Below are 19,896 nucleotides of genomic sequence, written 5' to 3' on the forward strand. Positions count from 1 at the left end.
GAAATACATCCGCGGGCCTGCGGGAGGGCGGCGGGGGGGGGTGTGGGAACCCTGAAGCAGCCGGGACGCCCTTGCAGCTCTTCACCCCGAGCACCCCATCCCGACCCTGCTGTGGCTGTTGTGCTCTGCTCTTCTCCTTCTGAGAAAACAAGCATGAGGATGGTGGGAATTGAGGAAAGCGGGAGGAGCGGTCATCACCACCCGGTGTCACTTCAGACAGAAACACCTGTGGCTCACACGCTCCCCTCCACGCGCCCCGTGCGGGGTCCCACTTCAAGGCATTTGCTTCTCGTCCCCTGCCTGTCGAGATTGAGCCCACGCGACGCCCAAACTCTCTGCACCCCCAGGGTTTCGGGTCAAGGCAGCGTCTCTGTGGTGGGCGGATCTGGCTTCTCTGTAGCCTGGCTCCTGCCCGAGGAGGGGAGGGGGCCTATTTTTTTTTTAAGATTTTATTTATTTATTCATTAGAAACACAGAGATAGAGAGAGTCAGAGACACAGGAGGAGGGAGAAGCAGGCTCCGTGCAGGGAGCCCGATGTGGGACTCGATCCTGGGGCTCCAGGATCACGCCCTGGGCTGAAGGCAGCGCTAAACCGCTGAGCCACCTGGGCTGCCCAGGGGAGGGGGCTTCTTTAAGAAAGATACACACATTTATCTTTCTTAAAAAGCTACATTCAAAGCAGCGTTTTTATTTAGGCTGAAAACACAAGTCACGACAGATGTCAAATTTTGTAAAAACTGTCAGACCCCACACACGTCACAAAATCCATGGAAAAGAGTGGATTTTTTTTTTAATTAAAACCACCTCATGGGGTGCCTGGAGGGGTTCACCGCCCAGTCGGTGAAGCGTCTGCCTTCGGCTCAGGTCATGATCTTGGGGTCCTGGGATCGAGTCCCGTGTCCCACGCCCTGCTCAGCGAGGCGTCTGCTTCTCCCTCTGCCTCTGCCTGCTGTTCACCCTGTTAGGGCTCTGTCTCTCTCAAATAAATAAATAAAATCTAAAAAAAATTAAAAATTAAAAAAAAAAACACCTAATAGCATAAATAAATCTGAAACTTAGACCCAATGAGCCACTTCCTGAGAAAAACACAACCCACCACAATGGACCCAACATGAAAGAGAGGACGTAGTAGCCTCGAAACAATTAAGGGGATTGAATGTGTGACCTAAAAACTCTCAGGAAGGAAACTTCAGGCCAGACGATCTCACAAGAGAATGCTACCAAACTTTGAAAGAAAAATTAACACCAGTTTTTACACACCTCTTCCAGGAGAAAGAAGAGGGAGGGACATTTACCAACTCACTTTATGAAGTTGTATTACCCCAGTACCAAAACCAGAGACAGTACAAGAAAAAAAATATTATAGACCAATAACCCTCATGAGCGTAGATGCAAAAATCTTTATAATGTTAGCAATAGAATTGAGCAATATATAAAAAAAGACTTATAAATTATAAGCAAATGGACTATTTGGGGGATGCAAGGCTGGGTCAATATTCAAAAGTTGACCAATGCAATCAACCACTCTTTGTTAGCACACACAAAAAAGCATATGATCATATCAATAGGTACAGAAAAAGCATTTGACAAAATTCAACACCCCTTATGATAAAAAAAACTCTGGAAAATAGGGATGCGGGTGCTTCCCCAGCTTGATGAAGAGCATCTATGTTAAAACATACAATGAGGGATGCCTGAGGGTGGACTGAATGTCTACCCCCTAATATCAGGACCAGGCCAGGACATCCACTGGGACCACTTACTCAATGCAGTGCTGGGAGTCCCAGCTGGCACAAAGAATATGCAAAGAACACAGGAAGGGACAAAAGGCACACGGGTCTGAAAAACACAGAACAGCCCTTTGTTGCAGGTGACGTAACCACCTACTTGAGAATCCCAAAGATCTACACAAACCAGAACCAAGTAGGAGCTCGGCGAGGCTCAGAGCACAGCACGAACGTACAGAAATAAGCGTAGTTCTATGAGCTACATGGACACGTAGGCTCCGCAATGAAAAATCATTTACAATCAGGCAGCCTGGTGGCCCAGCGGTTTAGCGCTGCCTTCTGCCCAGGGTGTGATCCTGGAGACCCGGGATCGAGTCCCATGTCGGGCTCCCTGCATGGAGCCTGCTTCTCCCTCTGCCTGTGTCTCTGCCTCTCTCTCTCTCTCTCTCTGTGTCTCATGAATAAATAAATAAAAATCTTTTAAAAAAATCATTTACGATCACTCAAAGAAATGAAGTGCCTCGGGGTAAATCTAACAAAACACGTCAGGATCTAAGTGCTGAAACACCAGATGCCGACCAAGACAGTCACAGCAGCTCTCAGGAACCGAGAGACACGTCGCGCTCCCCAACAGGAAGGCTCAGCATGGGGAAGACACCCATTCCCCCCAGAGTGATCCGCAAGCTCAACACCCCTCCTATTAAAATCCCAGTAAGAAATTTTATACAGCTAGAGACAGGATCATTTAAAATTCATATGAAGGGAAGCCTGCGTGGGCTTTAGCGCCGCCTTCAGCCCAGGGTGGGATCCTAGAGTTTCGGGATCGAGTCCCACGTCAGGCTCCCTGCATGGAGCCTGCTTCTCCATCTGCCTCTGCCTCTCTCTCTCTCTCTCTCTCTGTGTCTCATGAATAAATAAATAAAGTCTTTAAAAAATAAATAAAATTCATATGAAAAAGACAAAGGAAGCAGAACAGCTAAAAACAATTCTGAAATGAAGAATAACATAGGAGGAATCCGTCTGCCCAGTTTCAAGGCTTTTATACAGTGGGATTGACCAGAAAACCCACACAAACATACCCAACCGATTTAAGGGTTTGTTTTTTTTATTGTGATAAAATACACGTACCACCTAACTTACCATCATAATCACTTCTGAGTGTGGAGTTCAGTGTAGCAAGTACATTCCTAATGTCGCATGGCCCCAACGTCCATCTGCATGACTCTCTCCACCTTGTGTGACTGAACCTCTGTCCCCACACCAACTCCCCACTACACCCCCACCGCAGCCCCTGGCCACAGCTACTTGACTTCCTGTGATTTTGACTACGCTAAGTATCTCATGTGATTGGAATCCAACAGGATTTGTCTTTTCGTGACCGGCTTATTTCACCGAGCATAACGTGTCAAGGTTCACCCGTGTTGGAGCTGGTGTCAGAACAGCTTAACGCACCTAAATCGTACGGAGTACAGCCCCAAGTGCACTTCACCCTTAGCCTCACTCCCTGCTCAGGGCCATGTGGTGATGCTCTGGACATACTGTCACACTGTGGGCCTGGGGGCGCAGGGCACTGGCTTCTGGGGGCAGGGGCAGGGATGCGGCTAAACATCCCACGGTGGACTGCACAGTTCCCACCACGACAATAACCAGGCTCCAAACGGCAAGAGTGCTCACGCGGGAACCCCATAGCCATATCCCAAAGATGCCCCTGGCTACTCCAACGCCTCCTGACCCCAGGCCTGAGACAGCTGTTGTAACTGATCACGCACCTCGTCGAGAGTTGCACCCCCTGGACTCAGGCTGAATGCCAGGGGGGTGAAGGCCCAGCGCCTGAGCACGCAGGTGACGGTGAGGACAGCTCAGTCCTCACAACCAGCCCGCCCTGCAGGGCACTAGTACTCCAGTTGGAGCTCAAGACACAGGGCCGGGAACAAGGGCATTTATTTGCCCGAGATCACGCAGTTAGGGGCCATGCGGGGTCCACCTGTCTCCCCAGAGCTGTGCTTTCCAGGCTGCAGGGAGCCAGCAGACGGGGAACCTACATGTCCATCCTCTGGTCTCACAACTGACCTAGGGCACTGACTTTTTGTTTTTTGTCCTGAATTGTTAAGGCCTTTTTTTTTTTTTTTAAGTGCTAAAATCCAATAATTACTCTCGGTTATAGAATAAGTGATAATATTATACTAACTTACCTATTTCAAGTCGATTGTAAATTTGAACCATTTTCAACTAGAAATCATGTTTACACCCGCCTGGCAAATAAGCCCCGAAAACTCAGGAGAAACCAGGCGGTACTTCTGCCTGAGCCCTTCTCTGGCTTCCTTCCCTCCCTCTTTCTCTCCTTCCCTGTTTTTTTCTTGAAGGCACAGAACCACGCCGCTGGGCGCAGGCTTTTCCTGCGGAACCGTGACCCTCTCAGGCAGCCTGGCCGCCGCGGTGGGTCAGGATGAGAATCTGGCTCGGCTCCCGGGGACTGTTTACATTTCTCAGAGATAACGGAGAAATCTGCTCCCAAGAGCCAGATCAAGCCCACTTGTCTCTGGATGGGAATCTTCCCTGGAGGTCACCCAACCAGGCCTCCGTAGCTCTGGATACTTTGTCCCTGTGGACGTTAACCTCGGCCACCTCCCTCCTCCTGTCCAAAGGCCCCGTCTCTCCAGAGCTCCCTGACCGTGCAGAGCAGCACTTAGGCCTCCCTCCTGCAGGCGGGGCTCACGTATCCCATCCTCTCGAGTACATGGGTCCCCTGTGGACCCCGTCCCCAGACGGTCAGGGAGTCCCCCACAGGTCAGAGCCAGAGCTCGCGGCGCCCACCCGGAGATCCAGCTCTGGCCTCACCATAGAGCTCGCCAGCAAGATGGATGTGCATGCCCACGCGGGGAGGCTGTGATGTGCCAGTCATCTGATGACATCACGCCACGCAAGGTCATTAGCGCACCCAGGATCACAGGGCCTCGAACGTGAGCGTGCACCAGAACCATCCAGACCTCTGAAAACAGACCACTAGGCCCCCCACCCCAGACTTTCTGAGCCGGTAGGCTGGTGGCGGGACCTGGGCACTTACGTTTCTCACCAGCTCCCGAGCTCTGCTGCGGCTGCTGGCCCAGGGACCAGGCTCTGGGGACTGCTGCCTCCGACACAGGGTCGCTACAAGGCCTTGAGTCGGGGTAAGCGCCTGACACGCAGGGACACTCACGAATCACGTGGCGCCCGTCCTGCACCTTCTCACACCTCACCCCCCACCTTTTCAATCCTTGGTCACCCCACGAGACCACACACTCTTGCTCCCCCCCAGGACCAAAAGCCAACAATTTAATGCCTGACAGCAGGAGGCATGGCACCCGTCTCCACAGCAGCCCCCTTGGAGCAGTAGCAGCAGCCACGTAACCGCACCATCGGGCCCGTCATCGGGGTCAACAGTCAGTGAATAGATGTTGAGTTTGGGGGGAGTGGATTTTCGACTACATAGAGGTCAGTGGCCCCAGCTGTGTTGTTCAAGTCAACGGTGTATTTTACTCTTTCAACAGCAAGTTTACTAAGAACAATTGTGGTGATGACGTTTAGCACATTAGTCTCCCAACTATTCCGTTGTGCACCCGCCGTCGAGCAGGTCATCTCCAGTATGCGCGCGGCCACTAACATGTTATAGAATGCACGATAGTATGAGGAGCACGCACATGGTCAGGAAAACAGAAGTTTTAAATGCGCAAAAGTAAATACTAAATTTAGTGAAAGCCATTTGATAGAATTTTTTAAAGCTTGGTTTTACGTCTTGTGATATAGCAACTTAAAAAAATGGTTCTTCATTTGATACTGGATTTTAATAAATATCACTGCTGAAGGATTCCTGAATAATAACCCGTTCAGAACTTGCTTCAAAAATCTCCAGCAGGGGCGCCTGGGTGGCTCAGTGGCTGAGCATCTGCCTTCGGCTCACCGTGACCCCGAGGCCCCAGGATTGAGTCCTGCATCGGGCTCCCCGCAGGGAGCCTGCTTCTCCCTCTGCCTGTGTCTCTGCGTCTCTGTGTCTCTCATGAATAAATAAATTTTTAAAAATCTTCCAAAAAAAAATCTCCAGCAAAACAAGTGGGTGGAGGCAGATTAAACACAATCTATAAAACAGCAGCAGCTTGAGCTGGATGACGGGCACATAGCTCATCACACACTGTTACACTTGCGTAGGTGGATCAAAGGATTCTCAGAAGACCCTTCAAGACATGGAAATGCAAGCGTATCACGGGCTATGCTTCGTCTTCAGCAGTCGTGCAGCTACATTTCTCAACGACCAGCATTCCCCATCTGTCCTGGCATTCTGGTCAGCTTTTTTATATATATAGAATTTATTTATTCATGAGAGACACAGAGAGAGGCAGAGACACAGGCAGAGGGAGAAGCAGGCTCCCTGCAGGGAGCCCGACGCGGGACTGGATCCTGGGACCCTGGGGTCACACCCTGAGCCCAAGGCAGACGCTCAACCACTGAGCCACCCAGGCGTCCTTGGTCATCTTTGTTCTTATAATTGGCAACTGTTGCATTAATTTCTAACAAATGAATTCTAAGTCAACTGAGTCTTTATAAGAGTTTTAGATGGATTCGAGAATATTCTATTTCCAAGTTTTCACAGCGGGGAGATTTTGCAGGTAACACATCTAAAATGAAAGCATTTCTCCTTGGCCACCTTCAGGTATGCTCATTCCTTAACACACACTAGTTTCAAAAGCAAGTGTTTCCTCACAAAATGCTAAGCATTTCTTTTCTTGGGACATGGACTTCTTGTTCTATTGTCTACTAGATATATAACCAACAGCCACTTGGCATAATAGAAAAATCAAAATTCAGAATATTGTTTAAAAAGAAAAATGCGGGCAGCCCAGGGGGCTCAGCAGTTTAGCGCCGCCTTCAGCCCAGGCCATGATCCTGGAGTCCCATGTCGGGCTCTCTGCGTGGAGCCTGCTTCTCCCTCTGCCTGTGTCTCTGCCTCTCTCTCTCTGTCTCTCATGAATAAATAAATAAAAAATAAATAAATAAATATAAAAAAAAATAAAATAAATAAAATAAAATAAAATAAAATAAAATTAATAAAATAAAATAAAATAAAATAATAAAATAAAATAAAATAAATAAAATAAAATAAAATAAAATAAAATAAAATAAAATAATAAATAAAATAAAATAAATAATAAAATAAAATAAAATAAAATAAAATAAAATAAATAAAATAAAATAAAATAAAATAAAATAAAATAATAAATAAAATAAAATAATAAATAAAATAAAATAAATAATAAAATAAAATAAATAATAAAATAAAATTAAAATAAAATAAAATAAAATAAAATAAAATAAAATAAATAATAAAATAAAATAAAATAAAATAAAATAATAAAATATAAAATAAAATAAAATAAAATATAAAATAAAATAAAATAAAATAAAATAAAATAAAATAAAATAATAAAATAAAATAAAATAAAATAAAATAAAATAAAATAAAATAAAATAGAATAAAATAAAATAAAATAAAATATGCTTGGGGCATCTGGGTGCTTCAGTCCATGAAGCAGCTGCCTCAGCTCAGGTCATGATCTCAGGGTCCTGGGATCGAGCCCCATGTCGGGCTCCCTGCTCAGTGGGAAGCCTGCTTCTCTCTCTACCCCTAACCCCTGCTCATACTCTCTCAAATAAATGAACAAAATCTTTTAGGGAAAAACGGGTGGGATGCCTGAGTGGCTCAGTGGTTGAGCGTCTGCCTTTGGCTCAGGTCATGATCCCGGGGTCCTGGGATCGAGTCCCGCATCCAGCTCCCTGCATGGAGCCTGCTTCTCCCTCTGCCTGTGTCTCTGCCTCTCTCTCTCTCTCTCTGTGTCTCATGAATAAATAAAATCTTAGAAAGAAAGAAAATGCCTGGGTCCATGTACCCGTAGCCCTTTCTCCCCAGCTTATGGGGCTGCGGCAGCTGAGCCGCAAGGCCTACCCCCTGCAGCTTCAGGAAGCACATACTGAAAATCCTCAGCACTAGTCACTTCTTTAAAAAAATCACTATCTTGTTTTAGATGCGTTAAGTGATAAAGTCCCATTTCACAGATGAAAAGTACAGGGTGACCCCCAAATACCGTGTCCTCGAGACTACACTCAATTAAAACTAGGGATCAGCCTATAGCTCCTCACGTTTCTGGGCTTATGTTCATCTGGTTGTTTTCTGAAGACCTAACGGATGCTCAACCTTGTCGGAGGACAGGACACAGGGAGGCCTCCTGCAAAGGCGCAGGAACACGCAGAAACACGCAAAAACATGCAAAGAGCTGGCTCGGTGCCCGAGCACCGAAGAAAGGCCGAAGACAATCCCGCTTTACCTGGCTGGGAGGCCCAGGCGGCAGGAGCCACAGGCCGCAGTGGGTGGACTCCTCCGAGGACAGGCGAAGGTCCCGCTGACTGTGGCTGGAGGGGGGGGAGCCCTCCTCCCTCCGACCCAGGGCTCCAGCTCCCGAACGGGGGGCAGCACGAGGGCGGGCAGGTCCCCACAGCTAATACACCTGCGTCTGCACCGCACCAGGCTCACGGCCCCTCTGGGGCTGCCCTGCTCTTAGGCCAGAGCCTCGCCTGGCAGGGAAACTCGCCTCCCAGGCTTATTGGGATCCAACCTCTACACAGGACACGTGTAGGGTCAAACACACTCCTTCCCCGGGCTGCTCCAGGGCTCCCACACCCACCTCACCCCTCTTGCCTCAGGTTAGGACCTGAAGACGCCTCGCTCACGCACCACATAGACTAAATCGTCTCATCCTACTCAGGCCTCACTGGTCAAGTCCATCTAAGAGGATCGTGAACGTGTAAGCTCAGGGGTTGGGAAGGAGGCAGGGGCTGCTGTGGGTCCGTCTCCCGGCACCCTAAGTACACTCACAGCTTCTGAACTGTACACTTACAAAGGATAAAATGGTAAATTCTGCATATGTGCGTCTTTCACAAAAACATTCAGTGAGAACACAACTTCAGCACATTTTGCTCTTGGAAAAAACTTTCTATCACGTAGTTTTCAAGAACTGTTCCTGGCCTGATTCCAGGTGCTTCTCTCCGGCTGGACTTTCAGGCAGGCTTCCCGGAGACCAGCATTCGGGTGGAGCACCCACGCTGGCACTAGGATGTAGGCTGTCACCCTCTTGTTCACAGCTCTGGTGCCGTGTCCTTTAGGTCGAATTGTCAAAGTGCCCATACTTGGACGCTTGGGGCAATTTCCTAGGATTATACCTATTACAACATCCCTGGATACAAGTCTATCCCTCCCGTGCATTAAACTGCACCCTCTCTGTTCACAATCTTCCCGCCCATGCAGGGGCTACTGGCATGGACAGCTGTACAACCACATCTCTGAAATTTTGAAAAACACACTAAAACAGAATACTGTGAAAGTTTTATTTAATCATTTTTGTTTACAACTGGAACTCTGGGAACTCAAAGTTAACATCCTTGCCCGTCAGCTTCTTATAGACCCCAGAAAAGGTTTCAACCTACGAGGAAAGAAAAGAATTCATCAGAAAACTTTTAAATACACACATTCATCTTAAAGCCTAATGATTCCGTGAGCTGACGCCCCGCGTGGTTCTTCCCTCAGCAGCCAGGTACTGAGGAAGAGACGGGCCTGTAGGCGAGCTCCCCAGCAACACTGAGTGGAGGGCCTACACCTCTGAGCTACGCGGACGAGGGGGAGCCCAGGGGTGCCCCCATCAGCCACGCTTTACCAGGAATGAAGGGAAGGGACAGTCCCCCCAGGTTCCACCACTACTGACATCTCACCCTGGAAAATATGCAGCCTTACTAAAAGGAATTACTTTATTTCCAATTTTCCAAATAACTCCAAAAGCAGAGAATTCCAATTCTCCAAACACCCCACACTGCAAAACCGGACCTTCCCTCCAAAGGGAAGGGGGTGCGGTGGCACCCCGAGGGCTAGTGCTCTGCATGCGGACCCTCCCGCAGGGCAGCTGCGCCCTCACCTTGTGCTCCACGTTGTTCTGCTGTGCTTTGTCCAAATGAACCTTTATGAGCCGGCTGCCGTCCAGTTTCACGCGGATTCTCTTGCCCACAATTTCACTTGGGAAAACCAAGTCCTCCAGGATCGCGTCGTGCACCGCTGTCAAAGTGCGGCTGAAAGAATGTGGTGACGTGGTAAGAAATCTAGGAAGGCCCGCCCTCCTGAGAGCCCCTTTAAAGTCAGAAGGGTAAACAGCAAACCACAGGTTTCTGAAACCAAAATCACACCAGCTTTCAAGAGACCGCATCGGAGCCGCTGCCAAACTAGACAGGGTGGCCAACACCCTACTGAGGTACTTCAAGACCTTAGGAGCCACACACACCCCAGGCCGTTCCAGGTGATCATCTCCAGGGAATGGGGGATCGAGGTCTCAGGTTTACCTTCACTCGACTTCTTGACTAAACCGCTGCAGCAGCCGCTCTACTCCTCGCTCATCTCCAAAACCATCCCTCTCCAACGTTGTCAAATTAATCTAAAAACCTATGCGATCCCACAACTTTTACTAGGAAAAGCTCCTTTGAGAGTGCTCCACAGCTCCCAAAATACCTGCACGTGTGCTCCTTGTTCTCTAGGACGGGATGGAGCACTGCTCTATCACCAGCTCCGGGAGGACAGCCCCTCCTGGGCCCCCATCTTCACCCCATCACACAACTTGAGGCCGTGACCTCACTCCTCCTGGTAGCACTTCGAATTCATAACCTAACTGGCTGCCCGACAGCGTCATGGTTCGACGAACTCCAGGCCTCCTCTCGGGGATCTGCCGTGTACGTGTACCCCGGGAGGCCAAGGAGAGGGAGCAGAGGTAGTTGTTCCCAGTGTTACGGAGCTCCCCTGCAGCAGGAGCGCGTCCAGGCCGCCTTAGCCTCAATAAACGGGATACTAAGCTCCACTCATGGCAGTTCCCACACAAAGCACACACGTGGCAGGGCTCCCGACGCCTGCTCCGGGGCCGCAGAGCAAGCTTAAGGGAATCCACTTCCCATTCCTAAGGCCTTCGTCACCTTCCAGAAAGCAAACGACAGGTGGCCCAACGGATCACTGCTACCCAGTAATCCAGCCTCCTCCTCCTCCAGCACTAGGAAGGCACATGAATGGGAAAATTTGTCAACTGTGTCCTTTACAACAAATCAGAATGGCATCAAAGCCAGCTGTGGCATGTTCTCTCAGATGCCAACATCGTCGTTTACAAGAGGGAGCGATGGGAATGCAGCTATGCCTCAGAGAAAATGAACGGAAACCCTGCTACAGACTAGACACCAAAGAAAGTCACTCTCGGGGTTCCATCTGTGTAGAAAGCCAAGTCCTATGGAAGGAAAGGAAGTCTGAAGGCAGTGGGAAGAGGCGGCATCACCACGCCTGCCGCCCAGACCCTGGCAGTCAACAGAAGGCCGCGGATGTGGACATTAGGTCGCCAGGAACACAGCGAAGTCATCACCTGAGAAAACGTGGAGAACACGCGTGGGAGGAAGGACAACTAGGGCTGCGGATGGGGGGCCGTCCTTCATGCTCAAGTACACGTGTACTCAGGCTCCAACAGACTAGATGCCCTTGGTGACCTCCTGTATTTCGTGTCTCACAAACTGCACACCACCGAAACAATCCCTCAATTCTTACTGCTCCAACTGCCCATGAAAAGGTTCAGTGCACGGAGCCGTACGCCTCAAGCTCCAGAACCCTGCACCTGCCCTTCCAGCCTCCCCTCCACTCCTCTCCACAGCGACATCCACCCGCTGGTGACCTGGCACGACCTCCCAGCAGATGACAAGCCCCAGCATCGCCAGCACTGGCTGCAATCGCATTCTCCAAGCCCCGTGTCTCTCTCCTCATCTCTTTAGGAATAAAGGGCAGACTCCATGAGCGGGCTGCCCGCCTGGCAGTCAGACACCACAGTGTTCTTCCCAAACCCGTCCCTGGGGCAGGGCCTGTGGGGGTCCAGTAACCCCACACCTCGGCCCAGAGCACACGTCCACCAGCATCCACGACTGCAGCGTGTCACCTGTCCTGTCAGCACCAGAGAAATCCACCTCATTTCTTAGCCTTAATTCACAGTAAAACGTGAAATACAGAGCCTCCCAGCACCCCTGTGCCACCCCAACAACGCCCCCGCTGCTCGTCCCCCACCCACAGAAAGGGAGGCCCAGTCTCATCTTCTGCGACAGCAGGGACCTAGGTGTGTGCCACTGTGTCAACACGGAGCTCTTGCCTCCAGAACTAACTTCAGAACGCTTCTTGCAGTAATCACAGAAGAACCAGTCGCTCAGTAAAACGTGCCACATAGTTTTCCTAAACAATCCGCGTTTAACTTCGGGAACCCACCACAGTCACAAAACCACGTGAACCAACGACGCTTAACAAACAGGCCACAGTACGTGTTTTCCTAAAGTAGGCTCCCCACGGGGCAGCACTCCCACGGAGGTCAGCGCGTCCGCCCCTGGGGGGTGGCGCCCCTGCCCTCCGCAGGGAGGGCGCCGAAGCACTCACCTCCTCGGACGCTTTTGCTTATTTTTTGTACGGCTTTTTCGAGTTGGCTTGGGCAGAATTCTCCTCTGTAAGAAAGAAATGCCGTTGGAGGAAAAAAAAAAAAAACTTTAAGTGGGCAGGAAACTGTCAAGCAGCTTTAAAAAAAAAAAAAACAACAACAAAAAAGGCAAGAGAATCCCTTCGGAAATCGTGGAAGTCCAGCAACCCAGAGCAAAGCAGCCCGAGTCGCGCGTGGGTGCGCGTCCGTCCCTCCCTCCGCCACCGCTGCCACCGCTGCGGACGCCACAGGGAGCCCCTCACAGGGAGCCCCTCTCGTCGCCGTCGAGGCGCGCCCTCGGCCGCCCTCCGCTGTGCCCCCAAGCGCCGCGAGAAGCGCCGACACCTGAGCGATGAACACCACGTGCTTCCCGCTGAACTTCTTCTCCAACTCCCGCACGAGCCGCACTTGGATCTTCTGGAAAGACTTCAGTTGCGGGACGGGGACGAAGATGATGATGGCTTTGCGGCCGCCGCCAACTTCAATCTCCTGGGGGGGGAAGACGCCGAGCGCACGCTGACGGCCGCCCCCGCCCGCCGCGCCCCCCGCCCCCCGCCCCGCGGCTCCCACACGGGCCTCACCTTGGCCGCCGTGATGTTCAGCTCCCTCAGCTGGGCTTTGAGGTCGGAGTTCATCTCCAGCTCCAGGAGAGCCTGGGGGTCGGGGCGGGGGGGCTCAGCGGACGCGCGGGGCGGGGGGCGACTCGCCCACGTGCGCGGCCGCGGACACTCGGGGGCTCCCCGCGCTCGGGCGGCCCCGACCTCCCCCCGCCGGGGCCCGGGGCCCGGGGTCGGGGTCGGGGCGGGGGGGACACCCCGCCGGCCCCCCCGCGCCCCCTCACCTGGGAGATGCCGGACTCGAACTCGTCCGGCTTCTCGCCGTTGGGCTTCACGATCTTGGCGCTCGAACTGAACATGGCCTCGTCCTGCGAGCACAGGGCGCCCCAGCTGAGCGGCCGCCGCGGGTGCGGCCCCCGCCGGCCCCGCTCCCCCCGCCCCGAAGCCATCGGGGGGCACCGCCCGGGGAATCGGCCGCATCCCCGCCCGGCGAGCAGCGCCCGCGGGCGCTCGGCCGACTCCGAAACTTGTTCTCCTCAAAGTGGGCGGAAAAGTCCGGCGGAGGCCAGGCCGCCGACATACCTTGGTGAGGGCGCCGGCTTGGGAAGAGGCCCGGGTCTCGCGAGAGCTCCTCAAATCCCGGCGGCGAGGCGGAAGAGGCGGGAGCAGGAGGAACCACCGAGGAGCGTGGGAGCCTAGAGAGCCCCCGGAAGAGGCTTCTCCGCCCTCCGCGTTTCCTGTCCCCGGTGGTTGCCGAGCGCTGCCTGGGGCAGCTGCGGAAGTTCCGGGCCGGAGCCGGAGCCGGGGGCCGGGGCCCGCGAAAAGCAACCCCGCCCCGAGGCGAGGACTTGGAAAAACACTTTCCGAACCCGAGGCGTCTCGCTTCCCCGCGGAAGCCGGGGGAAAGGAGCGGGCTCGGATTCCAGGTGTGCTCAGAGGCCCCGGCGGCACGAGTGCGGTAGCGCCGCGGCAGCCAAGTGCTTTACGACTAGACGTGCTTTCCGGGCCGTAAACACTTAGCCCTTGGGTCGGGTCAGCGGGCGGGGGCGGGCGTCCCGGGGGGTGGGGGGCTCGGGGTTCCCGAGGTGGGCGGGGGCTGGGCAGCGGGGGTAACGGGCTGGGAGGAGTGGACGGCGGGGGTAACGGGCTGGGGGGGTGGGGGGGTGGACGGCGGGGGTAACGGGCTGGGGGGGCGGACGGCAGGGGGGTGGACGGCGGGGGTAACGGGCTGGGGGGGCGGACGGCAGGGGTGTGGACGGCGGGGGTAACGGGCTGGGCGGGTGGGGGTGTGGACGGCGGGGGTAACGGGCTGGGAGGAGTGGACGGCGGGGGTAACGGGCTGGGGGGGTGGGGGGGTGGACGGCGGGGGTAACGGGCTGGGGGGGTGGGGGGGTGGACGGCGGGGGTAACGGGCTGAGGGGGCGGACGGCAGGGGGGTGGACGGCGGGGGTAACGGGCTGGGGGGGCGGACGGCAGGGGTGTGGACGGCGGGGGTAACGGGCTGGGCGGGTGGGGGTGTGGACGGCGGGGGTAACGGGCTGGGGGGGTGGGGGGGTGGACGGCGGGGGTAACGGGCTGGGGGGGTGGGGGGGTGGACGGCGGGGGTAACGGGCTGAGGGGGCGGACGGCAGGGGGGTGGACGGCGGGGGTAACGGGCTGGGGGGGCGGACGGCAGGGGTGTGGACGGCGGGGGTAACGGGCTGGGCGGGTGGGGGTGTGGACGGCGGGGGTAACGGGCTGGGGGGGCGGACGGCGGGGGTAACGTACTGGGCGGGTGGGGGGGTGGACGGCGGGGGTAACGGGCGGGGGGGTGGACGGCGGGGGTAACGGGCTGGGGGGGCGGACGGCAGGGGGGTGGACGGCGGGGGTAACGGGCTGGGGGGGCGGACGGCAGGGGTGTGGACGGCGGGGGTAACGGGCTGGGCGGGTGGGGGTGTGGACGGCGGGGGTAACGGGCTGGGGGGGCGGACGGCGGGGGTAACGTACTGGGCGGGTGGGGGGGTGGACGGCGGGGGTAACGGGCTGGGGGGGCGGACGGCAGGGGTGTGGACGGCGGGGGTAACGGGCTGGGCGGGTGGGGGGGTGGACGGCGGGGGTAACGGGCTGGGGGGTGGACGGCGGGGGTAACGGGCTGGAGGGGTGTGGACGGCGGGGGTAACGGGCTGGGCGGGTGGGGGGGTGGACGGCGGGGGTAACGGGCTGGGAGGGGTGGACGGCGGGGGTAACGGGCGGGGGGGGGCGGACGGCGGGGGTAACGGGCGGGGGGGGCGGACGGCGGGGGTAACGGGCGGGGGGGGCGGACGGCGGGGGTAACGGGCGGGGGGGGGGCGGACGGCGGGGGTAACGGGCGGGGGGGGCGGACGGCGGGGGTAACGGGCCGGGGGGGGGGGGTGGACGGCGGGGGTTAACGGACAGGGTAACGGGCCGGGGGTCAGGGGGGGACAGGGTGGGTTGGTAACAGGGGGGCAGGGGTGGGCCCCCGAGGTGGTTTTCCCGGTGGGCAGAGCCTGACCCGAAAGCCAGCACAGTGTGGTGACAATCTGGGTGATGGCACAAAACTCCCGCGGGGGACCAAGGCCCCTGAACTGAACAGTGCCCACGTCTGTCCCAAGCTGTGGGTTCAAGGTCCCGTGTAGAGGTCGACTCCCTGCCCTCGAGAGGAAGCGGCAACACTGTTCACAGTAACGTCCGATGCTCCTACTCTGCTAGTGCCCAGCCAGGTGCTCGTGGTTGTCGGCCGCGGAGTCCCTGTCCTCAGGGAGATTACCTGGGGTGAGGAAGACCTCGGTAAACGGTGCAAGTGTGTAAGGACGGAAGATGCGGAAGACTGAAGTAAAGTGAGTAAGGGTGACGTGGAAGTGCTGGGGTCTGCGGCCCAGGGCCAAGAAAGAACTCTTGAGGCCTCTGATGCCAGAAGGTGGTTTTAGTGAAACTCAGGCAAGATCCGCAGGGCAGAAGGAGCTGTGCTGAGGTCCTGAGGGCCTGGCTTTCTACTTGGGGGGGGGGGGGGGGGGGGGCAGGGCAGCACAGACCTCCTCGGTGTTTTCCAGGACCCTGAGGGGCTACCTGGTTGGGAGAAGGTCACTGTTAGTGTTTAGTGTCAGCTCCGTCATGAGACCCCTCAGAGGGGTATCTGTGGGCCGTGTGTTGGGGGATGAGCGCCCGCCTGCATCTGGGGGGTAGAGACCGGAGGTTTCCAAAGGATCCTGGGGTTCAGGCTGACATTGCCTCTTGCCCTTAGCAAGTGTCCACATGGGGGCAGCCCAGCCCCCGAGGAAGGTCAGTCTGCAACCTGCTTCTGGGACTTTGACATTTGGCTTAGGGAGGAAATTTTAAGTTTTATTTTGCTTTTGCTTCCCACATCCAAGGGGACCAGGAGGATTCATGCTTTAGAGGTCAGGGGAGTGTTTGGAAGAGAGGTAGGAGCTATGCCCCAGGGAGAGGAGCGTTCCAGGCAGGGGCAACTTGTGCCGGACACTCTGGCTGCGGCCACGGGATTTAATCTGGGTGTTCAGTGTCCTCACATATCAGGTTCGACTGTCACTGTCCTGACGGACCAAGCATGGAGAGGTGCTGACAGTATCACGCTAGGCCATCCCTAAGGTTTCCGTCCGTCTTGGCTAAGGTGCAGTGGTGTTCATCTCAGATTTCTAAAGTAGATGTGTTTTGCTAATTATGCTAAAAAAAAAAAAAATTAAACGCCAGTATCTCCTTGGAAAATTAAGAGTCAACTTGACACTTATTCCAGAAGGAAAGAAAAGTATAGCTGCTCCTCTTATCTTACCTGGGCCGCTTGTCCTGAACCCGCTTGATGAACCATTTCCGTTTCCCTCCTGTACGTGCCAGGCCTTCGTCCCTGCCTGTTCTGCCAAAGTAGCGCAGCAGGTGGGGGTGTTGAAGGACGTTCTTGCTGGTTTCTGGTACTTGTTGAACAGGAAGGGTCCGAGAGCACAGCTTGCCTGCACCCATCTCAGGGAACGCGCCGTCCCGTCGGTAGTTTGGTGGTAGCATTAGGTTTCTTTGCAGGATGTTCCGGAAGATCCCCTCTATCCCCGTTTTCCTGACAGTTGTTATCTTGACTGATACTATGTTGGATGCTGTTTATGAATCAATTAACAGGACCATGTGAGGTTTTCCTCTTAACGTGTTAATCTGGTGACTACATTAATTGATTTTCAAGTACTGAGCCCGCCTTGAATCTCTGTGACAAACCCCACTTGGTCATGGAATCGCGTTCTCTTTAATGTTGCTGGGTTCCATTTACTAATATCTTGTTGATGACTTTGTCGCATCTGTGCTCATGAGGGTCACTGATCTGTAGTTTTCTGTATTGTGCTACTGTTGCCTGGTTTGGGTGTCAGCCTCACACCAGCAACATGAGAAGTATAGGGCGGTATTCCCTCGTCTTCGGTTTCCCTGAAAACATTGTGTAGAATCGTTAATTCTTCAGGCATCTAGTTGAATTTGGCCATGAAATCATCCAGGCCTGAGATTTCCCTTTTTAGGGGTTTTTAAAATGACAAACTTAACAGTTACAAGGGTATTAAAATGATGTTTCGTGTCGGATGAGATTTGGTAGTTTGTGCTCTCAGAGGAGCTGCTCCATTTCATTTAGATTGTTGAATTTATGTGAGTAGAGTTGTTCATCGTCATCTCTCACTATTCTTTTTCTGTTCCTAACTTTTTAAAGTAGATTTCACAGAGAACTTTCAAATCAACACATTATCGTAAGCCTGATGGAATATGCTGAATTTTTAAAACTGGGAACCTGAATGAGTCAGGAATGTAATGCGGCCTGTTATTCACTTACTCTCTGTCAACCGTTGTGTGTGTATTGTTAGAACTCGCAACTGCTCAGATCTACTGTCTATCAATCAACCTGCCAGTATTCTGCTTTGACGTTCAGACTGTCTCACTCAGTTTTGGCCAGCAAAACTTGGAGAAGATTTTAAACCATAAGCTCCTTTTAGATGAGTTTCTGTGCCCCATCACCTCCGTTAATCTAACCTCTTGCTTTCTAGCACAAGGTGTTCCAAGCTCATTCTGGACAGTTCTCTCTCAGACATGGGATCCACCTTTTCTCCAAAAAGCCTTGGTTCCTTTTATTGAAAAAATGGTATTGGAGAGCAGAATCTTGGCACAAGGGCACCTCATGGGGATCCTCTTGCCTCCTTGATCTTAGTAACTAGCATGATGATCTTCAGTAGGTGTTCTTACATTCATGATTGATTTACTAACCCTCGTGTTTATCTATAAACCTTACAGTCCTTTCTAGGAGAATAAAAAATGCCATAAGTCACAGAATCGACTTACATACCTCTTACATAACAATCTCTCCCTCCGGGATCCCTGGGTGGCTCAGTGGTTTGGTACCTGCCTTCAGCCCAGGGCGTGATGCTGGAAACCCAGGATCAAGTCCCACCTCAGGCTCCCTGCTGCGTGGAGCCCGCTTCTCCCTCTGCCTGTGTCTCTGCTTCTCTCTCTGGTCTCTCATGAATAAAATTTTTAAAAATAATAAAAGAAAAAAATTGTCGTGTCCTGAATTCTCCACTACGCATTTGTCATTAAAACACAAAATTATGGAACACCTTGGTGGCTCAGTGATTGAGCATCTGCCTGTGGCTCTGGTCGTGACCCTGGGGGGGGGTATCGAGTCCTATTTCAGGCTCCCTGTGAGGAGCCAGCTTCTCCCTCTGCCTGTGTCTCTGCCTCTCTGTGTGTTTCTCATGAATGAATAAAATCTTTTACAAAAATACAAAAAAATTATATTCTTGAAAAATCAGTGTTTCTGGGGTGCCTGGGTGGGATGTGCCTTTGGCTCAGGCCATGATCTCAGGGTCCTGGGATCAATCCCCACGTGGGGCTCCCTGCTCAGCGGGGATCTGCTTATCCCTCTGTCCTCTGCCTGCCACTCCCCCTGCTTGTGCTCGCACTCTCTCTGCCAAGTAAAAGATCTTTGGGGGGAAAAATTCAGTGTTTCTCCAGCTTAATGTGCAAAGGAATCACCTAGTGATCACTGTAAAAATGCAGATTCTGATTCAGAAGTTCTGGGCTGGGCTCAATATTTTCTAGTTCTAACTTGCTCCCAAGGACACCCATGAGGCTGGTCCAGGGACCAAACTGAGTGACAAGATCCCAGATGTAGAGAGGACTTACAAAGTAACAGGAAACTAAGAAAGCTCCCTTCCAGCATGAAGGAAATGAATTACAGAATCTACGGTTTTATCCTGGAGGGACCAAGAGACCCGGCCTGGGTAGTTCTGGCCCAGGAGAGAGTACCGTTGGGGTGGGGTTGCCGTTAGCCTAGATCTGTTCTCATTCTCTCTATATACATACATATGGTGTAAAGTCCCCTATTACAAAGGACCCTATGCCGGGAACTTAGAATGTCCGCGCCCGAGGCAGGAAGCTAGAGGTCCCACAGAGGGACCCCAGACTGCAGAGCCCTTCCTTCCACACCGCTGCTCCCAGTGGTAACGATTAAGTGGCAGGAGGAGAGTTACTGCAGAGTCCTTGCACATAAAACAAATTTATGGATCTGTCTGGCCGATCAAGAATTAATGGATTGGATTTAGCAAAAGGTTGTGTCTCTCCCCTCCACTTACAGCTGCCAGGTTTTTATGATTATTACGCAGCGGCCAGTAGGGAGCAGGGGGATGAAACGAAGGTGCAAGCCTGCGGTGAATGTGGAAATCGACTGCGTCTAATGAAGCAAGGTCACTGGCTTCTACTGGAAGGTTTCAAAGTCACTCTTCCAGTGTAACTATCTGATCTGTAGACACGGGTGATCCATCATATCAGGTGGATGAAAGGTGTCTGCTCAAATATTAATATTTAAGATATAGAGAATTCACTTGATTTTTATTATACATAAATGGATAATTTGCTCATCTTCAGTATATTTCATCAAAAGCAGCACCATTGTCTTCTGAATCTTCACGAAACATGCACAGGATGAAAAGTAACGTGACCTGGGGAACACGCTGTGTGTCAGGCCAGATTAGAGGCTGCACACGGCTGTGTCCACAGCCGCCACACACGCCGTCCTTTTCTCCGGTTTCCAA

General features: G+C 53.2%; 2 protein-coding genes across 3 annotated transcripts in view; one reads left to right on the top strand and one right to left on the bottom strand.

Annotated features, from left to right (window-relative positions):
• Nucleotides 1-9,124: 9,124 nt before the first annotated feature.
• RPS7 (ribosomal protein S7) lies at nt 9,125-13,793 on the bottom strand. Its single transcript, XM_072767810.1, has 7 exons — nt 13,415-13,793; nt 13,117-13,200; nt 12,857-12,928; nt 12,621-12,764; nt 12,239-12,303; nt 9,720-9,870; nt 9,125-9,233 (listed from the first exon to the last, which is right to left on the bottom strand). The coding sequence occupies exons 2-7, from the start codon at nt 13,189-13,191 to the stop codon at nt 9,156-9,158; spliced, it is 585 nt and encodes a 194-aa protein (XP_072623911.1). The 5' UTR covers nt 13,192-13,200; nt 13,415-13,793; the 3' UTR covers nt 9,125-9,155.
• A 1,495-nt stretch (nt 13,794-15,288) lies between these two features.
• RNASEH1 (ribonuclease H1) overlaps nt 15,289-19,896 on the top strand; it is a 35,777-nt gene continuing 31,169 nt past the window's right edge. The window contains exon 1 of one of the 2 annotated variants that reach the window (XM_072767815.1): nt 15,289-15,669. In XM_072767815.1, coding sequence (XP_072623916.1) covers nt 15,650-15,669 — 20 coding nt within the window. In that variant the 5' untranslated portion in view covers nt 15,289-15,649. The remainder of the gene's footprint in view (nt 15,670-19,896) is intronic. The other variant, XM_072767817.1, reaches the window with a different exon arrangement.

The sequence above is a fragment of the Vulpes vulpes genome, chromosome 8, assembly GCF_048418805.1.
Source record: "Vulpes vulpes isolate BD-2025 chromosome 8, VulVul3, whole genome shotgun sequence".
In the NCBI taxonomy this organism is placed as follows: Eukaryota; Metazoa; Chordata; class Mammalia; order Carnivora; family Canidae; genus Vulpes; species Vulpes vulpes.